This window comes from Carex rostrata, chromosome 23, assembly GCF_964058835.1.
Source record: "Carex rostrata chromosome 23, lpCarRost1.2, whole genome shotgun sequence".
Taxonomy (NCBI): domain Eukaryota; kingdom Viridiplantae; phylum Streptophyta; class Magnoliopsida; order Poales; family Cyperaceae; genus Carex; species Carex rostrata.
Window position 1 is genome coordinate 2,426,502 of NC_135940.1, and position 24,823 is coordinate 2,451,324.

The 24,823-nt window shown below is 33.8% G+C and overlaps 4 protein-coding genes and 1 long non-coding RNA gene across 9 annotated transcripts in view; 3 read left to right on the forward strand and 2 right to left on the reverse strand.

Moving 5' to 3' along the window:
- Positions 1-2,150: 2,150 nt before the first annotated feature.
- Positions 2,151-4,890, forward strand: LOC144574584 (F-box/FBD/LRR-repeat protein At5g22700-like). Of its 2 annotated transcripts, none has more exons than XM_078324574.1 (3): positions 2,151-3,074; positions 3,325-3,495; positions 4,186-4,890. In XM_078324574.1, the coding sequence occupies exons 1-3, from the start codon at positions 2,193-2,195 to the stop codon at positions 4,342-4,344; spliced, it is 1,212 nt and encodes a 403-aa protein (XP_078180700.1). In that variant the 5' UTR covers positions 2,151-2,192; the 3' UTR covers positions 4,345-4,890. The 2 variants fall into 2 exon arrangements, with proteins under 2 accessions (XP_078180700.1, XP_078180701.1); XM_078324575.1 differs by having other exon boundaries at positions 3,334-3,495.
- A 1,606-nt stretch (positions 4,891-6,496) lies between these two features.
- On the reverse strand, positions 6,497-8,216 carry LOC144574586 (cationic peroxidase 1-like). The gene is made up of 4 exons (XM_078324579.1): positions 7,931-8,216; positions 7,499-7,690; positions 7,103-7,268; positions 6,497-6,900 (listed from the first exon to the last, which is right to left on the reverse strand). Exons 1-4 carry the CDS (start codon positions 8,141-8,143, stop codon positions 6,515-6,517), a joined length of 957 nt encoding a protein of 318 aa, XP_078180705.1. The 5' UTR covers positions 8,144-8,216; the 3' UTR covers positions 6,497-6,514.
- A 3,857-nt stretch (positions 8,217-12,073) lies between these two features.
- On the reverse strand, positions 12,074-14,680 carry LOC144574587 (uncharacterized). 3 transcript variants are annotated; one of them, XM_078324581.1, is made up of 4 exons: positions 14,241-14,680; positions 13,104-13,251; positions 12,713-12,794; positions 12,074-12,434 (listed from the first exon to the last, which is right to left on the reverse strand). In XM_078324581.1, the coding sequence occupies exons 1-4, from the start codon at positions 14,485-14,487 to the stop codon at positions 12,330-12,332; spliced, it is 582 nt and encodes a 193-aa protein (XP_078180707.1). In that variant the 5' UTR covers positions 14,488-14,680; the 3' UTR covers positions 12,074-12,329. The 3 variants fall into 3 exon arrangements, 2 of the variants coding, with proteins under 2 accessions (XP_078180707.1, XP_078180706.1); XM_078324580.1 differs by having other exon boundaries at positions 12,713-12,797; XR_013518262.1 differs by having other exon boundaries at positions 12,713-13,247; positions 14,237-14,680.
- A 4,117-nt stretch (positions 14,681-18,797) lies between these two features.
- LOC144574589 (uncharacterized) overlaps positions 18,798-24,823 on the forward strand; it is a 46,320-nt gene continuing 40,294 nt past the window's right edge. The window contains exon 1 of the long non-coding RNA XR_013518263.1: positions 18,798-18,807. This is a non-coding gene — a long non-coding RNA (uncharacterized LOC144574589). The remainder of the gene's footprint in view (positions 18,808-24,823) is intronic.
- LOC144574581 (putative F-box/FBD/LRR-repeat protein At1g78760) lies at positions 20,415-23,781 on the forward strand. Of its 2 annotated transcripts, none has more exons than XM_078324571.1 (3): positions 20,415-21,351; positions 22,212-22,382; positions 23,330-23,781. In XM_078324571.1, exons 1-3 carry the CDS (start codon positions 20,470-20,472, stop codon positions 23,516-23,518), a joined length of 1,242 nt encoding a protein of 413 aa, XP_078180697.1. In that variant the 5' UTR covers positions 20,415-20,469; the 3' UTR covers positions 23,519-23,781. The 2 variants fall into 2 exon arrangements, with proteins under 2 accessions (XP_078180697.1, XP_078180698.1); XM_078324572.1 differs by having other exon boundaries at positions 20,432-21,348.

Sequence of the window (24,823 nt, forward strand, 5' to 3'; positions counted from 1 at the left end):
ACAAAGTGTTTGCATTCATTGTCTGCAAACTATAAACTATGCTCCGCATGCATTTGTTGTGTTGTAAATTTGCAAACATGCAGCACAGATATAATTAAAGCAGATACATTTGCGAACAAACAATGTGGCTCTCTCTATTGTTACCTATTATATATTTCTTGTTCTTAAATGTCGCACCGAATTAAAATGATATACGTAGATGATTGAGCTAATTAAGCCTGGCCCACGCTAATAAATATTACTAAAACATCTTTTTTATAATACTGAGTGCTTTGACATTTTTTTTTAAAAGGAGACATTCACCCAATCCCCCTCAAATCAATAAATGAGTTTAATATATTACTTTTCTCAATTGTTAACTATTAAACTAATTAAATACATATTTTTATTAAGAAATATTTAATTAAATCAATTGATATTAGGGGGGATGATTGCACACTTTTTTCTACATCATTGCCCTTCCTTAATTTCACAATAAATAAAATAAACAAATAGACGAGATATGTCGACGCCTATTTCATTTTTTATTCTTCCCATCTCAATCTTTTCTCGAGTTTAATCGTTTAGTAAATTTTTTTACTTGTAAATTGTTTGTTTTTTTTCCTGTGGGAACTACAGTATATCTCAAATTATTAGCTTACAACATTAATAAATCATAGGTAATTAATAGTAACAGTCTATTCAACAACTACCTTGTCTTATGTCCTCCTAAACATGCATTTTTTTGTTATATTATATATTATTTGTAGCATATATAACTTTAAATTTTAGTGATTTTATTCATAATTAATAAGAAAACATCAATTATGTGTGCACAATTTCTTGTAAATGTATTTAATATAACTTTTGTTTTGCATAGAAAATGTTATTTTGAAATTGCTCAAATAATAATTTGTATAAACTTTACATATTATTTGAAGCATAACAGCCAGTTTTGATGAATTAATCTTTTTGAATGAGACCAGAACTAATCAAAATTGTATGCATTCTATAAATTGCATTACTATAAATTTTGCTTGTGTAAAACTTGATATTTTTTCAAGCTGCTTTAAGAATTATTTGTGCATATTTTAGATATTATTTAAGATATTATTTTAAGTTGCTTTAAGAATTCTTTGTACAAGAATTTTATATATTTTGAGGCATAACTTGTAATTTTGATGGTTTAATTGCTTCAATGTCTCCAGAATTAACCAAAACATTTATTTTGTATGCAATTTATAGTTAATGTTGTACTACATATTTACACCTATTTTTTGCGTAAAGATATCCTCTCGAAATTGCTCTAATAATAATTTCTATAAGTTTTACATATTAGTTGGAGTATAACAACTAGTTTTGGTGATTTAAATTCTTGAAATATGTCCAAAACTAATTGAAAACAATTAATATGTACGTTTTTTTTTCCTGAATTGCATTGCAAGAGAATTTAATTTAATTAATAAGTTTCTCTAGTAATTATTTGAGGTAATTTTACTAGTTTAGTTCGAAACAACTCCAGAATTAAACGAAATTTTTTATTATGCATGCAATTTGTTGAAAATGTTATATTACAACTATGTTTGCATTAAAATATGTATTCTTACAACATTGCTCTAATAATAACTTATACAAGTTTTAAGTATTATTTGATAAAAACTATCAGAGAACACGTAAATTCCTAAAAGAATAATATACACCTATCTTTTAATAACATTGATTTAATCCAGTCCACATATTTTTCTGTATGAAAAAAAAAAAAAAAATCCGAGACATCAATTTGTGAAGTTCCCAGTGGGCTCATACTAGGCTCTTCTTGGGCTCTTGGCCCAATTTTCTATCATATATTTCATCAGGCGAACTGGAAAGTGGAAACCTCGACTGGACTCTCGTCTCCTTCCCTCAATCAACCCCAATCATACGAATCCGTATCCTCTCAGGTATTGCACAGATATTGCAGAGGATCACTTACTTTACGGTTTGAGATTAAATCTCAATCAGCTTGGGATTCGGGTCACTGTAGGGGGCTGTATTTTTGGGCTTTGAGATTCGTGCCAAGTTAAAAATTACGGTTCAGATCTAGTAATTGTAAAAGATTTCCTTATCAGGTATTGGAGAGGATGTGAATTCAATACATACCTCCATCATCTCTTCAGAACCCTTTCCAAACCCAAAGGGAGCGGGAAAGCGCAGCGGAAAGAGCAGCTACTGCAATGGCGAACCCTCAAATCGACCGTCTCTCTGATCTTCCCGACGCGTTACTTTCCACAATCCTCTCGTTCCTCCCCACTCACATTGCTGCTCGTACCTCTGCCCTCTGCCACCGCTTCCGCTACCTCTGGGAGGCTTCTCCTTCCCTTGCGCTCATCAGCCGAGCCCTTCCTCAGCCGCAAACTGACAACTTCATTGCCATGGCCAATCGTGCGCTCCTCAGCCGCAACCCCTCCCACCCCCTCCTCAGCTTGCACCTGGATGTTTCCCCCTGTGTCCAAAATGCCTCATTTCTCCTTTCCTTGCTTGCCAAGGCCCGTTCACTCGACTTGCGCCACCTCACAATCGATTTCAATTTTTCAAATTACTTACCTATTCTCCCCATTATCTTCACCATTAAATCTCTCACGTTCCTCTCGCTTGATCGCTTATTTGTTTTTGGAAATTTTCAAGAATTTAATTTTACTTCTGGAATCACATTAAACTGCCTGAGAAGCCTTTCCCTTGGATTTTTTGGGGCTGACACAACCAAACTCAACCCACTTCTCTCCCAATTGTCTTCCTTAGAAGATTTACATCTTGATATAAGTGGCATGTCTGGGCTTAACCTTTCCTCCAAGACAATAAAAAAACTCAAACTGATTATTACCCTCAGTTATCGAAAACTTGATGCAGTGTTATCTTTTCCTTCATTGGAGTCACTTCATTTGGAAACTCAGCACGGCCTTCAAAGTCTGTCTCACATCCATGGAGAGGTTCCGTTGCTAAGAAAAGCTGTGATTAAACTTCATGATATTCATGAGAGAGATGTCAGTGCTGTTGCTGGTCTTTTGAATTGGATATCACACGTGGAAGAGCTAAACCTGCATATAAAGGAGAGCCCGGTAATAAACTATACCCTTCTTGATTATTATTTTTTTCACATGTCAGTTATGTTTACTTTCTGCGCTTCTTAATTGTTGATATGTATGTCTGAACCTATCAGTTGACCGCCTTTGTTCAAACTTAAAGGTGGTGTTATGATATGTTAGATATGAATCTGATACTGATTTATAGGCTTACTTGGTAACATAAGGTACAATTGTAGATTGATGCTTTACTTCGATATTATTGACATGCGCATGATTTTTACAGGATGTGAAGTACGCAATTCCTATCTTGCTGGAATCAGAAAAAGATGTGCCAAAATTTTCTAATTTGAAGCACTTGGATGTGACCCTTTGCTTTCATGAGCACAATTTGGCAGCTTTCATCATGATGCTTCATAATTGTCCTGTTCTGAAATCACTGAAACTTGTTCATGAAGTGCATAACCTTCTTTCTTTTCTTTTCTCTTTTTTTTTTTTTTTTTTGTAACCTATACATTTAGAATGTCATTATATGTGCTGTGATGAAAATAATTGTTTTGTTGCATGGTCTAACCTTAACTATGCTCAAATGATCTATCTAGATTGTGATGAGCCCATATTTTGATGTTATGCAGAATCAACACATTTCTTTATAAGTTATTTTTTTGTGTTTCTACTTACTGTTCTCAATAGGGCTATGGTTGGGATTAAACTCTTATTTATATATCTTTTGAAGAGCAACCAGGATATAATTGGGAGGATGACAATACCTGATTTTATTCAATACTATTTATTTAATTTCGGCTAAAACTTCCATTGGTTCGGTTGTACATCAGAATAAACCCTGAATTTCTGCATTAGGTTGAATCGACCTCTGATCTTCCTTTTATTTGTTGAAGTGACCCTTGAACTTTTAAGGTGGGATCAATTTCCTTTGTCAGTCATTAACTACTGGGGCTGCAACTGTGTTAATTGAGTTGTTGATGTGGCATGATTGCACCTAGAATAGGAAACAAAATAGGTAATGAAACCCATATATAACTTTCTGTCTTCTCTATACCCCAAATTCTCAACAGCCCAGGTACTTAATTTCATTTCACCTTTCCTAATTAATGTATTGATCGATGAGTCTCCTAATTTATTTCAGAATAGGAAAAGGAAAGATTGGGGATCAAAGCTGCCACGTAATGCTGATGGTAATTACCGCTATGCTTATTTTAGAAATCTTCATTTGGAGGAAGATCATAAAGAATTCATGAAGTTTCTGAGTAAGAAATGTACCTCTAAGAGGCAAGCTCGTAAGTAGGACTTGCATAGTCATGCTGAATGAAGACATTTTCATTGCTTTTGCATGTATTGGTTATTTTTGTTGGAGCTAAATATCCCAGCTGAGCTTTGTTTTGACATGGTTTTAATCGTCAGAAGCAATACTTCATATGCTTTTGTTTGTGGCTCGCTCTTTTGCAAAGTTGGACTCAATTTGGGCATGCATGCAGGTTGATGTGAAATGTGTTCATTTTTGCTTATTGTTATGTTGGTTCTTGGTGATATGTAGTCCTTTTAGACAATTATTAATCAACTGAGTTATATTTCAGCTGATTTACCTCGATAAAAGGTTCACTTTTAACAGTTTAACATAAAGGAATTCAAGAGGCAAGCTAAAGCTATATGAAGTCATTTTCCTGCTTTGCCAGTATTGATTATTCTGTTGAAGTTAAATATATTTAGCAAATCATGTTAGATGTTGACATGACTTTAATTTTGTGTTGATACTTGGAGAAACTTTAATAATTCAGAAGCATATGCTGTCAAAAGCAATTCTAGAATGTCTTTGTTTGTGGCTTACTTTTGTGTAAAGACTTAAAATTGGGCTTCATTCAGCATGATGTGGAGTTAATTTAGTTTTGTATTCTGTTGGTCCTTGATGCAATTTATTTTAATGTTGTATTTACTTCTGTTTTTTTTTTCTTACCACTCTCAAAAATCAGAATTAAATGAGTACCACCCGAATAATCAAATTTAAAATTCCGTTACGTTCGCACCCTGAATCTGCAGACGGATCTCTAACCCGTTCGCGTATTGAACCTGCAGGCAGACCCGTTCGCACCCCTGATCTGCGTGCGTGTTAGAAACAGATAAATAGGCTGTGCACCGACCCGTTCGCACCCCTCAAAGCTCGTATCCACTGTAGGAAAGTAAGCTAAAACATCAATAAAGTAAAAGGCCGAAGCTAGAACAAGTCAAGTCTCGTTAAACCAACTGCCTAGATTATACTTCCAAGGAAATCAAACGATTCTAGCTTGGTAGTCCAAAAAGTTGCCTCTGGCCCACTAGTACTGCAAACCACGACCTTTTCCAATCCCCAAACTAGCCGTTTCAAATATTTCAGATTAAAGCTCGACCAAAATTACCTAAAACTTATTATAACGGGTCATCTGTAAAGATATACGACTCGCTACATGAAATAAATAATATTTTCAACGCATGGATTGTAGAATCGTTTGTGCATTACTTAAACTTTATTCCGCAGCTGACTTTGGGTTTGGTTATAATATCTTCACTACTCGCACCAAATCTCAACCGTTCATCAACATCCTTCCTTTGACTAGGAAGAATTAACTCTCTCCATCCAATTGAAGCCACCGGACGTAACACGCACGCAGATCAGGGGTGCGAACGGGTCGGTGCACCGACCTAGTACGCGTACGGATGCGTGCGCAGATCTAGAATGCTAACGGGTCGGTCCACAGGCTCAATATATGAATGGGTTGGAGATCTGTCCGCAGATCCAGGTTGTGAACGTGGCGGAATCTTAAATTTGATTATTCGGGTGGTATTCATTTAATTCTGATTTTTGAGGGTGGTAGGAAAAAAAAAACAGTTACTTCTGACTGGTATAAATTAACATAGATTTCTTCTGATTAAATTCAATTGAAAGTTTCACTTTGAACAACTTAAAATAGCAAAATGAAAGAGACACCAAAAATTAGGTTTCGATTCAGACTGATAGAGTTAGATATCAACCATTTCTCATATCCAAATAACCGAAAGAGGTTAAAGAAATACATTGAAGGACGATTTGGGCATTTTGAAAAGCAAATTATTAAATCGCATAATGCCCATCGAGTAACCACAAATTTACTATTTTACCAGAAACTTCTATCTTCTCCATCTCTCAATTGACAGTAATTATGCCAACAGAAATGCACATTTCCATTAAGAAAAGGTACTCATTTATAGATTGAACCACATAATCAACGCTTGGATTGTAGACAAATACTATCTTAGCTATTTCAGTACCTCATTAATTTATTATTTTCTTCAAACATCAATTACATACCGATACAAGAAAACTACATGTAAAACCACATACATGTAAGTACTTAAACTAGAGAAGAGAACTTCTCCCTTCTCCTTAATCACACCATTACACACCAAACATCATATTTTTTAAGAAGAAAAAAAATAAAAATGTCCTAGTTTGTCTTCCTACAATTTTTTCTTATTTCCCCATCAGTACCAGTCAGTGGGCTGATGCTCCCCATGTTGATCATTGCCGCCTTGAAATCGGCAAAAAATTGGGCTGAATTTGAAGAATAACCTGAGACCTGCGAGTCGGTTGAGCCACCACTATAGAGTTGTTGGTCAGAGTGCAACAAACCTTTTTTACTCACCAAATTTTTGAAGTAGCAACTGTCAAATGTGAAAGGGGTAGAAGCGTCAAGTGACGAGAGTTTGTCATCCCCGCCAGTGCTGGGGCAGTTCGATTGGAGTGATGTGGCTAGTGAGGTGTTGATGTCTGTTTCATTGTAGATACGGGTCCTGAATGTGGTGCACCGGGCTTGACCGATAGTATGTGCTCCTAAAAGAGGAACTCTGTGAATATACATGGCAATTGCTATATTGAATGTCTCAATGTACATACAGTTTGCTTCTTCTATACATATATTTGTAATATTGTTGGACATATTTCTTGAATCCAGACTCGTGATGTGGAAAAAATTGCCTTTCTTTGAACTATCAATTAATGGAGAACCCAACCATTTTGTAAAGGAATGTAATACCTGACAGAGCTACTAGGTCGGTTGTAGTTAAACCTTTGTTGGAAAAATCAGAGATAAGAGTGCTCAGATCAGATGTCGGTTTCGGGATGTTGCTGTTTGCATCACTAAAGCTTGCAGTTGTAGCGTCTCTCCGACCCAATTGAACTGTCCATGTGGGACCTCCCAACTGTAACTCAACCAAAATAAATATATAAACCAATTTGCTTTTATATGATTCCGCAACTTCTATTCTCAAAAGGACAGAAAATTCAAAATACGTGACTATCATGGCTAATATGTCGGATTATAAAATTGTACAAATATAAATTCCTCTTTTCTCCAAACAAATCAGAAACAATATTTGTAAATAGTTAACTATATTCTATATGCAAGATAAGCATAGTAAATTAATCATACCGCTACAACCGAGTCACGAGCGACTATGGCAAGTATATCTGCACACGACACGACTTGGGGGCAGATGGCTTCTAGACTTGATTTGATCGTATCAATCACTTCAAAACCACGTATCGAGTTGTTGTTTGGAGCTGCAGTCTTTTCTCCAGTTAATGTTGGAGTGTCGTCAAGTAGCACCGACCCATCACAGCCCTGTAATGATTTTTTCGAGTTATTGCACAGAAATTGTACACCTGTTTTAGTGTTTTTTTTTTTTCTTCGCAAGCAATATATTGGCACATTTTTGTGATGAAATATAACACCGTACTATAGGCTTATGTTGCATTATTATTTGACTAGTCAAGTAGTCAAGACTTGTTTTTTCCTGGTACACTAACTGCGTTTATGTGACGCACCCATATGTGCTCTTTCAATAATATGATAGATCCTTACATTAACAAAGCAGTCATGAAAATGAAGGCGAAGCAGTGATGCGCCCATGCGGTGCTCTTTAAGCACGGCAGCATAAACAGCTGACCTAATGGCGCGAAATGCACCGGGGCAAGCCTTGTCATAGAAACTAGGAGATAACTGTGCTGATGCAATTGCAAATGCAAAGAAGAAGAGAAGAAGAAAGGAGTAAGAGTGTGCTCTGAGAAAAGCCATTTCTGATTGGGAAAACAAGTAAAAGAACTAGAACGGAAGTGTGACTTGAGTTGTTGTTGCTTCTGAGCTTCTGGTGGTATTTATAAGTAGAAAAGATGGTCGGTATGCATGCATGATATGAACTTTTGGATAATTGTAAACTAACAAGTGCTTAGACAAGGGTCAACATTTTAATTCGATGTCGGAAAGCACCAAGAAAATTGAGTGCATGTGTAAAGGGAAGGGGGTAGATGTTGCATAAGGATGAAATAGTTATCTCATATCTAATCCTTGAGGCATTGCACTTGTTCACCTACTCTCAGTTTATAAAAAAAAAACTAGTAAACAATACTGTGTGTTTTCAAAGTGTACTTCATTGGATTCGGCTGTGTAGTGTGTTTGCTTGCTTCTTGGCGGTTAATTTATTGACTAATTACAAATACAAACAATTAATATTGGCTTTTGTTCTCAAATACGATAAAGTATCAGAAAAATTTTAGAAAGCAAATTTGAATGTGAGCCAATTGGTGCCGATCACCAATAAACAGAAAACCAGTACTAAAGGAACTTGTATTTTCCTTAAAACTATTAAGATGGTCATTTTCTTTTTGGAATGTATCTCAAATCATGCAAGCAGAGTACCAGTACTCAAAGGCTCTCGCATTCTCCTTAAAACTATATATAGAGATGGTCATTTTCTTTGCATAAGTTCTGTATCAATTAACCATTATTTGTTTGATATTGCTTATGCAAATGCAACTATGCCTTAATGTGTGCTCTGATATATAGCTATAATGCAAGTACAAAAATAGAGGGAAAAAGAGGAAGAAAAAAAGTTGGTACTTTTTGTTATGCTCTAAGCACACTTCGATATTGTACTTAATTTTATAAGATTGTTACTTAGGAATATCAGATGCCATGTAGAAGGTGTCTTGCATTTCTTTCTCGTTATTTGCTTAAATGTGACACTTGACAGAAGCATTGATATATAAGAAATACTGATTAACAATGCACCATATGAAATTGTCAAAAAGATTAGATCCACTATCATGTTTGGATCAATCAACTAATGCACCTTTGATATACAAAACAGGGGATATTTAATTCCAAAAATGGGTGGTTGAATGTGGAGACTTAAAAGCTTATATTGAATTTTATTTTTTCTTAGCGCATGTGAACATAAGGAATTTATAGAATCTTGGAAGTCAACAAAGTTAAGCGTACCTTTTTATTAATTAAGAAATAGAGCATTGCCAACTTTTCAAAATTTTAACCTTCTTTTAAATGCCAAATTTCCTATGATTTCTTTTAGTAGTGCTCGGTTAGATATTTGATCATAAAGTGTTTTGTCTTCGTAGATTACTGATTAGATCGAAATAAACTAAAACAAGATTAGTTGAACATTCTTTAGCTGATTTTGTTTTAAAGAAGCAAGCAAATCACAATATATTTTAAAAAGTAGAATAAATTTCTATAAGTTTCTGTAAATTTCGCACTTTAGCAGGATAATTTGTACATATAGTTGACCCATAATATTATATAGAATGCACTATTGGTGAGCTGAGGGGAAATAAATCTGTTGTTATTCTTTGGGATATCAAGATTCTATTATTCTTCTCATTCAAATTTTTTTGTGTGAGGATCTCAAGAAAGATACTTTATTATACACAAATCTCAATGAAGTTGAACGGCTGGATAAGAAATAACATGGTCCTGTTATCTCAAAGGAATAACAACATATTTATTTCCGAGTTTGGCTAGTATAACATCAGTGTCATTTCAACCTATATAACACCAACTCTAAAACCTATCAAATCGACTTCAGACGGTGAATCCAAACCGTTCAAACCGATCAACTTCATTAGTTATGCGTTTACATGCAAAATTTATAACTTTTTGAATTTATTTAGTATTAAGTCAAGTGGTCAAATGTGTGAGTTTTTAAGTTAATTTTAATACATTAATTTTTCAATATTTTTACCGCTTGATTTGGTACTAAAATAACTCGAAAATATAAAAAAAAAATTGTATGTAAACGCATCACTTATAATGTAAATCGGTTTGAACGGTTTGAATTAGTCGTTCGAAGTCGATTTGATAGGTTTTAAAATTAATGTTATATAGGCTGAAATGACACTGATGTTATACTAGCCAAACTCTTTATTTCCTAAGTTGAGGTGATATTTCCCGTGTGATTATTAGCAGTATTCATAATAATCAAATGAAACTTTTGTGGTAGTTTTCAAACCCTAAATTCACTGGATGAGACAAAGCTAGGTTTGTAGCAAGTTAGTTCTTTTTCCTCTTACAGGAGTTGGGGATTTTTTTTATCCTAATAATTTGAAACTTGAAAGCAAGACTGCCCAAATTTTGACTCTTAAAATAGATATGATTATAAAATGTTCTTTTCATTATGAATTCAATTGGATAAAGCAAATAATGACTGATAACTAGCCTGTTGGTAACATGCAAGCTTGTATGATTATATCATTTTTTTTTCTGGCTTTATCATAAAATGATTGGAATATATGAATATAAAATTAAGTTATATGCACATCATCCAGTGATTTTGCACCAAGAAGTTTGCTAATGATAAATGGCTTTGTTACCATTATCCACTAAGAACAAACACATCACCAATAAATCCCTATATAATGTACAACCTGAAGAGCGCACAATTTTCACAACGTGTAACAAAATGCATGACAAGTCAATTGTTACGGATGATGCCAGTCACTGTCGTCAACACTATGTATTAATAAATGTATGATATTATTGCATTCCAGTAATGCAAGAATGTGACGCGCGCCAAACTGTTCAAACTAATATTTGACTTGAAATCTTGTGCTAATTATTAATTAAGCAAAAGACAAAAGGCAACTTGTTGGCATTACCCAAGTTTGACAAATACTAAGGCTTCAGAAACTTCTTTCATTGGGTACCACTAACTTTTGTTTATTTAAATAAAAAAAATTGAGAACAAAATGCTTTCATGATAAGTATAATTTTGACAAAATATAGGTAATAGGAATCCAAAAGAAATAAAATAAATGAACTAAACAAATGAGTATACATAATGGTTATCCATATTTGCACTTACTACCAACAATAAACATATAAATATGTTTTATTAATCAACAAAACCGTTTATTCACTTGTAAGAGCGTCTATATCCCTAAAATTATTTAGAGTTTATAAGCTGACGTGACAGTTTATAATTCAATTTCAGGGATGTGAGAAATTTTTTTTATTTAGAAACTATATAGTAAAGTTTCTTATTAGAAAACTGTTTATAAACTCCATGCTAATTAAATGATTGGCTCAAATTATTTCTCTTTTCTTTTGTTACTGACATAACTTAATAGAAATTCTAAAATTAATTTTAAGGATGTGAAAGTTAAAAATTTTAAAGATTTTAATTTTTAGAAAGTTATTAACAGTTATTTAGAAACTTAGTTGAGTTTCAGAGATGTCGATGCTCTAACAAACTTTTTCTTTTCTTATTAATTTTGTTTTTTTTTTTTTCTAAAAAGTTTCGCTAAGACCTCTCAACCTCGGAGCATCTAGGAGTCCTAGCACTTGTAGAAACTTATTCAATACAACCAATTTCACAATTTTCAATACTTAAAGAAAGCATGATGTGGAACAGTGGAAGTCTTTCGTTGTCAATTACATTTCCACCTAGTTTGAATTATGCACACATGCTTCCGAAAAGGCCTAACTTTACTAGAAGAGCGCACCTAGCAGTTGGAACATACAATAGAAAAGCAATAAGATGAAAAATTCAGATGAACATCCTTCAGCTCATACTTTGTTGTTTACTGGCAGCTTCCAATTCGACCCCACTTTTTGTAGGGATGGAAATGAAATGCATTGACTTGTAAAAAAGCTCCAAAGAAAACAGTAATAGAAAAGGCATGTCTAACCTCTCTCTTCTGTTCAAACCGGAAATCATAAGAGAAATCAACACTAACCAAGAGTTTTTATTTACACATAATTTGAGATTAACTGAAGTGAAACACTACTACTAAGGAGTCCCAAAACAAATTCTACAGAGAAAGAGACCAGTTCTTCCTCGTTTCCTACGCTGTACATGGATTAGTGAATGCTAAAATTGTACAAAATATTCAACTAGTGTCAAGATGCTACTAGCTACCTCTCCGCGCATTTGTTTGATATTCTCTTTAGGCATCTCTAAATCATTGAATCATTCACTATCAGCTTCTTCTACTATAAGCTCCTCTTCATCTATTTTCGCAAAATAATCTCTTTGTTCCCTCACAAAATCTTCAGGTAATGTAAAATCCTCTAGCTGCACCACAATGAAAAAGGAGCAGATGATAAAATTAATCATCTCAATTAAGGCATTGTTCTTTTGTACATCTAGTTGCCATGTTCCATGTTATGGAGAAGTTTGCTTGGTGTACTATATACCCTTCTTGTGCAATGGTAAGAGTTTCTCATCTAACCTCATTAAACTTTGTTCACACAGACTGTAGCATAACTTTAACATGTCAAAGTAGTGCACACCAGTATATCTCAATAGTGTTCAATAAAACAAATTAATCATGATAATGGATAAACAAGTACCTTTTTACGTCTTTTGCATGGTGCTGAAGAATATACCCGTCCAGTGACACTATCATTTTTGCCCTTTCTTGACTTCTTTTCTCTGCTATAAGAAACAAAACCAATAATTAAGAAAAAAAAATAGAAAAGTAATGTTTGTTGTAACAAAGAACAAATTAATTAAGGCAATATATACTTTATCCAGCTTTTGTTCCAACTTGAGATTCTGGTAGTGATCAGTAGCAGAACTTTGTAAGAAATCAAGAGAGAATTTATAGTTTCTCTCCACAAATATATATAAATTTCTGTATCCCATCTAAATCTGCACATTTTCTTGTTCCAAATAAGTGTTGCATGTGTGGTAAAAAAATAAATCCTCGCTGAAACTACGGCCGCTATTACCCATACATACTTATTTTTCTTAATTTTTCGTCTATCAGGGGGGCAACTCAATGAAGCAGATGAAGTAGCATCAGCAGTATGTTCTCTTGTATCAGTGTTTCTCCTTTTATAAACAGTAGTAGGCTCAGACACATGTAAAAAATTACAATCACCACTAACTGCAACAAAAAAAAGGGCATGTCTAAGTTAAGTTCAATAGCAGTAATCACTTCTAAACAACACATCATCCAATGTATACTTGGCAACAGCGAATTATTTCTATGCATTTCAAAAGGAAACTCAAAATAGGCAAATTTAACATTCGACCTCCAAAATATACCAAAAGACAAATTTAACCCATGAAATTCCATATAGCATTTTGTTGTCAGACTTTAAGAAAAATCATCCGATTATACCCATTATCATTAGCCTATATTCACGAAATGACCTTGATGACCAAGCCCCACAATTCCAAACCTATCCAGTTATATTTTCTCTCCATTCTCTCTGTGTAATCGTCTCCTATCTAAGGTATCAGGAGCCACTTTAGTGGGACCAGATGAGAAAGGCGTACAAGAAAAGGCAATCCAGAGTTAGATGTAGTGAGAGAGAGAGAGAGAGAGAGAGCAATGTTGTTTTGTACTGTGACATTGTATCGCTAATCCTTTAATTTTTACTACATACTGTAGATGGCAAATACATAAACTTTATATCTATAATAGTAGCTGACCAAAGAAATTATAGGTCAAGCATATTTCAGAAACTTACATTTTTTAACCATTGAATATGACAACCCAATTTTTATACCTGTTTTTAACAAAACCACAACTACTTTTGGTTTTCATCATTGACATTATTGGCGACACCCCCCCACCCCAAACCCTACAAAAACAAAACAACACTGCCAGGGTTTACTACCAGCTTCCCTCTTTTCTCCCCTTCTTTATGGTACTAATTGACTTGTATTGTGTCTAATTGAAGCTGTAAACACAAATTAAGGCTTAAACATCATAGTTCCACCGAAGCACAAAACAAAAAATTTCACCCACTGAGCTTCGTGCTGTACCAGAGTATACACGGATCAACCGATCAACACAGTTGGCAATTTCGCGAGTTTAAATGGCTTAAATGCGAAAGAGCAAAAGAACAAAAAACGCGAACAACTCGCCTGAATCGAGATCTGAAGGCCCCGCTGTAGAACAAGTAGCGATTTCGCGGATCAAACCGACATTGGCTGTTTCAGATTGGGCTCGAGCTTCGATTTGGTGAGCGTCGGGTTCCAGCTGCTTCGATTTGGATTTCAATTTAGGCTTGCGCTTGGTATTTGGGAGGGGAACAGATGAAGAGGCGGAGTTGGATAAATCGGAAAAGGGTTCTCTGGTTAGGTTTGTTCGGTTCTCGATGTTGTTCTCCATTGTCGATTGTGAGAGGAAGATAAAGATTTTTGGGTTTAGTGTTTAGTGTTTGAAGCCTGAAGGTGAGATGAGAGAAATTAAGCGGGAGAATATCGGAGCAAATTGCTCAGAAATGGAAAATCATTTCGGATCGAGATCCGAGTTCGAGATTAGGGTTTCGGATTTGGATCTTCTAGAGACGTTGAGATATCGGTAGGGACCGCTGGATCGGTAAAAAAAAAATTAATAATTTTTTTTTTATGATTGGATTTTCTGTAATATAAAAGGTAAAGGGAGGTTATTCATTAATCTCATTTAACTTTTTATTTATTTTTCAAATTGAAGTAAATGGAGATTAATTAGAAGAATCAAGTAAGAAAATAAAAAATATTATAATCTTTTTTTCTGATCCTTTCCCTCATTTTCTATTGTTCACCTACATTCTCTTTCATCTTGTGTCAATCAAACATAGTAATACTATGTGTTAGAACTAAAAATCAATGAGATGTCATTTTTATATATATATTTTTTTAGGGATCCAAAACAATTTTTCAGTTATAAGAGATGTTTATTATCATTACCTCAGCTACATTAAGTTGATAACATTGATTAATTGAACCTTTTTTTGTATAATATGGTACTTGTGACAAGAAATAACACACATATACATTTCACAAGAAATAATAAAAAAGAACAACATTATATAAAGATACTATAACATTAGGAAAATAAATGTATAAAACTTTTAACCAAAGTTTACTTTTAATTAAAAACCCATAATATACACAGACTAAGAACTAAAAAAAATTAATTCGAACAAAGTTTTATCTCAATAATTTTATATCATAAACAACAAAATAAAAAATTGCATTACACAAGACGATGTATAAATTTAAATGGTTGACGAATAAAATTTATGCAACTTTTTTTAAGAAAAAATTAAAATTTGAGAATATTTTCTTATTATCAAAATTTTAAATAATGTAACAGAGTACAAAATTAAAACAATTTCAATAATATATAAAAAAAAAGTAGTTACCTAAACTATTTCGGTAAAATTTGTGAAACAAAATTAATTTAATAAACAAACTTTGAATAGCAATGTTTCAAAGCAGATGCAGCACAGTTGACTAAAAAAAAGTACTATAAATCTTTTGGTGCGTCATAGAAGATTTATTATAACAAAACTGAGAAATTTTAAAAAAAAAATTAGGGACAAGAGAGAGAACGGAGAGAAATTTAAAAAAAAATTACCTATTGGTGACTAATCTTGTCTCCTTTGGTGATTTTTACCTATTGTAAGGTGTTTATTAATTAATGAAAATCCTATGGGTCCTTAGTTTTCAAGCAAAATAACTCCAATAAATAAAGGAATTGAAAATTCCACGGTATGAAAATTTTGGTATCCTATTTTAATTTATTTTTTTATATTAATTATGGAGCAATGTTCTGATACACTAGCTTTTTATTAATCCAAAAATCAAATGTTGATTTTATAATCTGATAGACCACGTGTAAACGAAAGTAAACATGTAATTTTTTTTTATTTTTGTACAAAAAAGTCTAACAACTAAGGTGGTAAATAAATACATCATTCACAAAATTATTTTCCAAATCTGCTTAACAAAAAGAAGTTGCCCCATTTGTAAGAATTTACATAATTTATAATTTTTATGTCAGTTGCAAGCTATTTACAAAGCAGGAAAAAAAAAAAACGAAGCATTTTCCCTTCTTCCAAAATCTCATGCATCTTTATAAAATATAAGTCTCTTGTACAAAGCCGATCGTAAGTAGTTAGAATTCATAACTGTAAATGACTATACATATAAATTCAAAACTGCAATATGCAAAATAACCGTTGCAAAGTAAATACATTTGAACTACATTTGTAATAAACTAAGTGTATATAAAGGTGGAATGATAATCTCGGAGGACACTTACTTGATAGCATTTAATACACTGTAAAAATGACGACTCACAATGTCGCTTGGATATAAAAATCGTTATTGCACACTAGCTACAATTGCTTGCATTTTTTGTAAGAGAGTACAAAAATATTACTACTCACTCTTCCAACATTATCAATCCATCAAAAAGTAATTGTTTTGGCATTCTTAACAATCTGACTAAAGCTCAAAAAAATATAAGCTTCCATACGAAATTATCGTCTGCAACGACATTCATAACCATCAAGAACTTCATTGACATACATGAGTTCCGTTAAAATTGAAGTATGACAAAAAGTTGATTTCAACAAGTTTCTCTCTACATATGGCACAATCACGTTTGTATATTTTTCATCATTATTGTCAATTCTTCGCAAGTGTGGAAAGAATCCTTACTTTTGGTTTTACGGATATAAATGTATGGAAGGGAAATGAGAATTATTAATTAAGCAACATACGTATATATAGATATATAGGTTGTCCATCCAACGTTTAGAACCATAAATACATACATTGAAGTATGTCAATGTCATGTTATTGAATGCAAAGAGACTCCATGTCCAACTACTCAAATTCAATAACGCAACGGTAGGGGTGTCAATGGGTACGGTACGGGTCGGGTGAAGACAATTTCATACTCATACTCATTAAAATTGATCTTACCCATATCCTATCCATACCCATTAAAAATCGATCTTACCCTACCCTATCCTTATCCGTTAATATTATCGGGTAACGAAACGGTAGCGGGTGAATAACGAATAATACTAGTATAATAATTAGTTTTATTATATTTTACAAATTAAACATCAAAAACTCATTCATTTTAACACATATATAATTGCATTTCTAATAAAAAAATAAAATAAATGTGCAATTAATTTCAACTAAATTATTTTTTATAAAGAATAAAAATTTAAAAACATAAATATACATTTAAGTGGATTAGAAATTGAATTAAATATACATTTAAGTGGGTTGGAAATTGAATTGAATATATATTTGAATTTTATAATCACCCTATAGGGTAACGGATACGAAATAGTCATTACCCATACCCTTACCCATTTATTTAACGAAAAAAAATTCTTACCCATACCCAATAAGCTAATGAAAAAAAAATCTTACCCATACCCGCTTTATCGAATACGATACGGATCGGGTAAACGGCTAAAAAGGTACCATTGACACCCCTACGCAACGGCTATATTTCCATTTAATATATTTTTTTTTTCAACTGCACCTTTGAGGGTTACTACTTCTAACCGGGTCGAGCCCGTAATTCTGATTCTTACTTTTCTCTTTATTTGATTCTTGGCTCAACCGAAGCCCATCTCGCGCCTCTCCTCGTTTTTTTTTCCAGCGAATTGACCAAGTCAAATTGTAAAAAGCATGAAGCAATTTAAGAAACAAAGTTTGAATTCGAAATAAATCATTTCTGTCGTTTTTACAGTCTATTTAATCATATAACCAAATTGTATATCTTAATCTATGACAAATAAAATTCCATTCCAAAATGTATACACTATTTCTAACTTTATCAAATTAATTAATTATGAAATTAATTTACATATATTATAAACTGATAGATCAATTGTAATGAAAAGGTAAACATATTTTTTTTGTTCTTTTACCAACAAATCTAACAAATAAATAAGGTGGTAAACAAATAAATCACTTTATCAGCTCAAGAATGGCAATCCATTTTACACCTTATCAGCTCGGTATCATTTACACATGATCAAGACCAACTAACTTGGGCGGGGGAAGACTCGATCGGGATTATATACTGTTAGATCATTGTATAAATTTTTAAACTTCCGTGGTGAACAACCAATTAAGCCATTATTGTGGTGGAAACTACATATACCTTCCAAAATTAGAGCTTTCATGTGGCTTATAACTAACGATAAAATTCTTACCAAACTCAATCTCCAAAAGAAAAGGCTGGTCAGGAGATGCATCATGCCAATTCTGTAACTGTCCTGAAGATGTTAATCACTTGTTTTTTCACTGTTTTTTTGCTAAACATATTTGGTTCCATATGGGATAATGTCAACAACACTTTCTCTCGTGGCATTCATTGGAGAATGTCATCCAATTTGCGCTTACCCTCCTCAAAAATATAAGACATGCTTCTTAATTGTGATTAGTGCTGTTACGTGGGGGATTTGGAAACATCAGAATGATGTTTGTTTTAATAATTCACTTGTTCACTTATTGTATACTGGACAGGAAAAGCACCTATGCAGGTCAAGGTGGAAACCAACAACTGGATGCCGCGGGATAGAGATGAGATACCGGTGCAAGTGATACATCCGGCAGTTCAGCAGCTCGTGTAATGGCTTCGGATGAATCGGATTAGGATACTTTGCCAATAGATATATTTTGAGCATATAGCCCTGATGTAGCTTTGTATCTAGGAGTATCCACCTCTGTTATTTTGCTCATATAGCCCTGATGTGGCTTAGTATTTAGGATTTACTTTTTTATATCAATTGTTATTTTGGTGACTGTGTGCACAAACTTGTGGTTGTTGATCGAGGTGATTTAGACCTCTATTTCCCTTGGGTATATTATGTGCTTTTGTGTAAAATTTCTAAGTTTCATCTAATGAAACGGGCTTATGTTTTTTTTTTACAAAAAATAAATAAATAAATCACTCACAAAATTATTTTCCGAAATCTGCTCTGATCAATTCATAAAAATCATATTATTGCAAGTAATTAAATCTAAAAATATCTATTAAATTACAGAAAAAATACATAAAAAAATAAATAAAATACAAAATGTTAAAGTATGTAAGTATGTTATTAAAAATAGTAGTGAAAAAATACATCCAAAATAAGAAAAAAATATGGATACTTGCATACATATCTGCTTGAGAAAAAATAGTCGAGATCCAAGTATCCATAATTTTTTTCTTATTTTGGATGTATTTTTTCACTACTATTTTTAATAACATACTTACAAACATATCTGCTTGATAAAAAAGACTTGAAAGTTACATAATTATTAGTATGATAAAGTCAATGCATTTCTAGTACATAACGCTTCATATTTGTTTAAATAATATAAGAGCGTCGCCATATCTGGAATTGTTACCATCTCTCTATTAATTGAATATCAATTTCAATCTCAGAGGTATATAATTCTAAGAAAATCATAACGTGCTTTAACTTTAAATCTCAGAGGTATATTAGTTGAATACGTCTCAGAGGTATATTATTATTAATTGAATACGTTCAGTAGCGTATGATAACAAGTTTCATAATTAAAAAGCAGACGTTGTAGATAATATCTGGTCGAATATATAATTCTAAGAAAAGGTGGAGCAATTGTATAATAATAAGGTTGATATCAATCATGATTCATGCATGTATTTCCTTGTTGGTAGTATTTTAAAGCTGTGGTTTGTTCAGAGGTTCCCACATAGCATGCCTCTAGTAAATTTGAATTATATTAATGCTTTATGAAAGTCTTTCTTTAAATCATCTATCCTTCTTTTATATTATAGAATAATTTTTATTATAAATGAGTATTATTTATTCATATCTTATAAATGTGTTCTTTGATGGCAGAATCACTAATTTCAGCGAAATCTCATTACTGAAATTAATGTTGATTCGCAGAACCATTCTGTCAAGTCTTTACGGGGCCCATTTCAACTTAATGGGCTTCAGGCCCATTTTCAGCAGCATCATTTCTTTTCATTTTTGGAAAGCCCATTACTGCATAGCAGCATTTTGCCATTTCGACAGACGATCAATCGAATCCGTATCCTCTGTAGTATTGTAGAGGATCACCCTCACTTTACGGTTTGAGATTAAATCTCAACAGATTTGAGATTCGGGTCGCAATAGGGGGCAGTATTTTTTGGCTTTGAGATTCGTGCCAAGTTAAAAATAACAGTTCAGATCTAGTAACTCTACGGAACAGTGTCTCTGTAGTACTCAGAGGATACGAATTCCGATTAAGTGCTCTCAAATTCTCAATTCCTAAATCCTCGACCTTTTCTTTTCCTCCATTCTTACTCCTCTCTAGTAGAGTTCTAGCCATGGCGACCTCCCCAATCGACCAAATCGACCGCTTCTCCGACCTACCTGACACTCTGATCGTCTCGATCCTCTCGCTGCTGCCCACTCGCATCGCCGCTCGCACCACCGCTCTCTCCCGCCGCTTCCGCCACCTCTGGGAAGCCTCCCCTTCGGTGGACCTCCCCATCAAATATATTCCCTTCTTCAAGTACTCAACCTACATCGCCATGGTCAACAGCGCCCTCCTCAATCGCAAACCCTCCAATCCTATCCTCCGCCTCCACTTTGAGTTCGGTCCACTCCCATGTTATCTCACTCACTTTTTCATCTGTTCTTTGTTCGTCCATGCCCATGCTATCGGTCTCCGCCACCTCACCATCGATGGCACTTGGGACATTCAACCCGTTATCCTCTCTATCTTCTCCATTAGCTCTCTGGAATCGCTTTCAATTTACATTTTGCCTGACACGACTTTTCCTTCCGCAATCAATTTGACCCGCTTGAAAAGCCTTTCTATCAATTTGATTAGCTGCAACTCGACTATAGTTGAACGACTTCTCTCTGAGTTGTGTTGTTTGGAAGATTTACAACTTCGTATGTCCTCTGGGGTTGTTTGCCTCTCCTCCCGGACTATAAAAAAACTGGAGCTGCTTCTTGTTGGTGCCTCTCCTCCAGAACCTTATTCTCTGGAGCTATCCATGCCTTCATTGGAGTTCCTTTGTTTGAGAAATCGTTCAGTCCATGCAAACATACCTCTGATCCATGGAGAAATTCCCTTCATAAGAAAAGCTGTTGTTTCACTGGACTGCCTTCGTCAGAAACACGTCACTGCGGTTGCTCAGTTTCTGAATTGTATCTCAGATGTGGAAGAGCTGAGCCTTGATTTGAAGGAGCATGTGGTGGTAATAAGCTCCATCTCCCAAGCCTTATTTTTTTTTGTATTTACTGTTTTGTTTCCGTTAATGATTTACCCTTAGTTTTGTTGAAATTGGGGGTAACTAGGCATTTTTAGAAATAGAGGAAGCATGCAATAGAAATGTAAGATAATTATACAAATTTAGATGTGAAATGCAGCTGAAAGTTAGATGTGAAAATGTAGCTGAAAAGTTGAGAATCAAATTAAATTGAAATTTCAAAGTTCGGAATTGCTATATAAGGTTTTAGAGCCCCCTACAAAAACATTCATGTGATAGTTTGCTGCAGGTTCAACTAACTAGCCAATTTCTTTTGTTAGATAGTGCAAACTGCACTTCTTAACGAAAAGTATTTTTGTAAAGTTAGGACTTAACTATTATTAAACATAAGACAAGGAAACCTTAAAATATGAAAGAATAGTGATTATTTTATTTTTAACATATATTTACGGTTGTTCATGAGTATTGATCAATGGATAAGGGAGGGCAATGAGAAAGAATAATGAGAAACTGAATTAATTAAATTGACGAGGGAAATATGTATATTGCCAGTTTAAGAAAAACCGGACTACAATCACACGTTTAGTCCCACACACATTAATTTTTGTATTGCTGAAAACTGGAGTCCAACCAATATAATGCCCCACTACAGATAGGATATAATTTATATATAGTGGCTACTGGAAGGGCAATATAGGATATAATTTTAATCTTATGATAGGCCAGCTGGTATGCTAGATATCATACTGGTACCACAGCTAAATATGCTTATTTTGGGTATATATGGTAGAATTGTAGGTTTATGCTTTGGTTGAATTTATTTTAACTTTTTTGTCTGATATATACAGGTGTCCGACTATCCATTTCCTGTTTTGTTGGAACCAGGCAAAGAGGTGCCAACTTTTCCTAATTTGAAGCACCTGGATATGAGCATGTGCTTTCATAAGTGCAACATTGAAACCGTGGTCACCATGCTCCATCATTCCACTGCATTGGAATCACTGAAACTTCATCATAAGGTGCATAACTATTTAATTCCTTCCGTGAATTATGCAGCCATATGAATGGATGAAATTTCTTTGATAGAAATGTTCCTTTGTTCTAAGAACCTTAGACTTAATTTAATATATAAAATCCTTTTTTTTGTAGCAACTGGGATTTAATTGGTACAAGGGGTAAATAACCTTGTTTTATGATATTAATCACCTTCATGGGTGGATCTTAATAATGTACTTTTGAATCAAGTTTATGTTTTATTTCCATTGTTGTTTTCTGTTTCTTTCTTCTTCTTTTTTTCCTTTCTTTTTTGAATAAAGTTTGGGAATGGGATTTTAGAACGGCTCCATCATTTTCAGACCCTTTTTTTTTTTTTTTTTTTCCATTTTGCTTCTGTGGTTGTGAAGGTTGGATCACCTTGCATCTGTTTGCTTCTTTTCTTTCGGCATATTCCACGGAACTGGTAGATACCATTGGATGTTTAGGCTTCTTTTTTTGTTATTTACGCCCTCCTATTTGTTTTGCATCTGTTTGTTAGAGGCTTCAACATTAAAAATATAAATTGAACTAGAGATAGAGAATTTTGTGCCATATTTTGATGGTTATGGCAATCCAACTTCAAACTCAACACAATGGAATCTAATGGCTGAGCTGCTTGGGGGTAGGGGGTGGGGTAGGGTCAATTTAATTGTCCTTCAATTTACAAAATTACACTGACTCTTTTAATTATTTGGGATCTTTGGGTGAGATTTATTAGATGTTGCCAGTATTGATTTACTGGACATGAATGGTCTAACTTTTGAATAAACTGGTTATGTTGCTTTACTAAGGATGTCTTTTTCCTTGGGATGCAATTAATTAGTTATGCGATGTAAAGGAGTTAAAACTGCTTTGCTGTTTGCACCTTCTTCGTATATATTTTTCCGTTATATTGCTACTGATCATATATTTGTTTGTATTCTTTGCTTAGTCTACTGACTTCTTGGGGGTAAAAAGGGGGAAAAGAAATGCTTGGAGATCAATGCTGCCACGTAACAGTGACCGTAATAATCAATATGCTTGTTTCAAAAATCTTCACTTCGGAGGGAAGAATAGAAAAGAATTCGAGAAGCTGTTAAACATAAAATGTACTCCTAAGAGGCAGCGGGCAGGTAGCTAGAGATGCAAATCATGTTGTCAAAAGCAATAGTAGAAATGTTTTAGTTGGGATTCACTTTATTGTAAATTAGATTTGAGTTCAAGCTTGCATGCAAGTTAATCTCGACAATGTTCCTTTTTGCTCATTATTCCATTGGTTTTGTTCGTTTTAGCTCCACTTTTTCAATATGGTGGTGTCATTATTTGTTGTTCTACTTTGGAATGTGATGTAATGCTCTTTGCGGTGTTTGAACTTTGAAGCAAATCTTGGGATTTTGTTTGGAATAACATCAGACAAGGTCATTTAGGCTTTATCATTACTAATATGAAGCCAGAATTCAAATTCATAAAGGCAGCTACGTAGCTATAGTACGATTTCTTTGAACAAGATAATTGAATATGTTGTTCCTTCCTTTTAGATATGCGAATTTCATATTGTGCCATTGTCCCTTGGATTATTTCAATTATAAAATGGACTCGTTATTAAATTACCTCACATCCATGGTAATATTTCTTTGCTGAGAAAAGCTGTTCTCAACCTCAATCCCTTTAAAAGAAAGAGAGCACTCCTGTGGCACGGTGGCAGTGCTTGGCTGCTGAATGATATCTCACATTCTGATGAGCTAATCCTAAATATAAATGAGAGCGAGGTAATATGCCCGATTTTTTTATTAATCGAAAATGAATAAATAAAATATCGTGAAACGGGATGGTTTTGACCAGGGTTGTAAAATGCGGACAGCATATGCGGTCCACATTGAAAACAGACTAAAAAATATTAAAACCTGTTACCAGATTCTAAAATTTCTTATCTTAATTCAAATAATTTTATTTATAAAAAAATGATCTGATATCCATTGTTTAAACGGATCCAAAAGACTCATTCGGATGGAGACATCCAGTTAAGTGATCTGTGAAAGGAACCTCCCAGCTTATTTTATAGAGTCCTAAGCGTCTTCATATATTTAATTTGATGCTGTGGGACTAAAGAAAAACAAGTCCGTACGCTTTTGAGCTGTCGCTGGCTCGCTGTGCAAACTCACTTTATTTCATTTAATGAGATGCATGCGTAGCTTTGATCATGGGCCAGTACATGAGATTTTGGGCCGAAATTTACTTTGAGATACAGACTCATATATATTTGCATTAATTAAAAATAAAAGCCCTTTGTTAAGTCCAGCTTATTTATTATTTGATTTTGGACTGTATGTTTTCTTTGTTTTATTATATTGTGAGTATTATATCTTATTTTATTTGATCGTTTCTTTTAAAATCCGCATAAAAATCCGCATATGTGGCCGTATACTGTATATGCGGTATGCGGTGG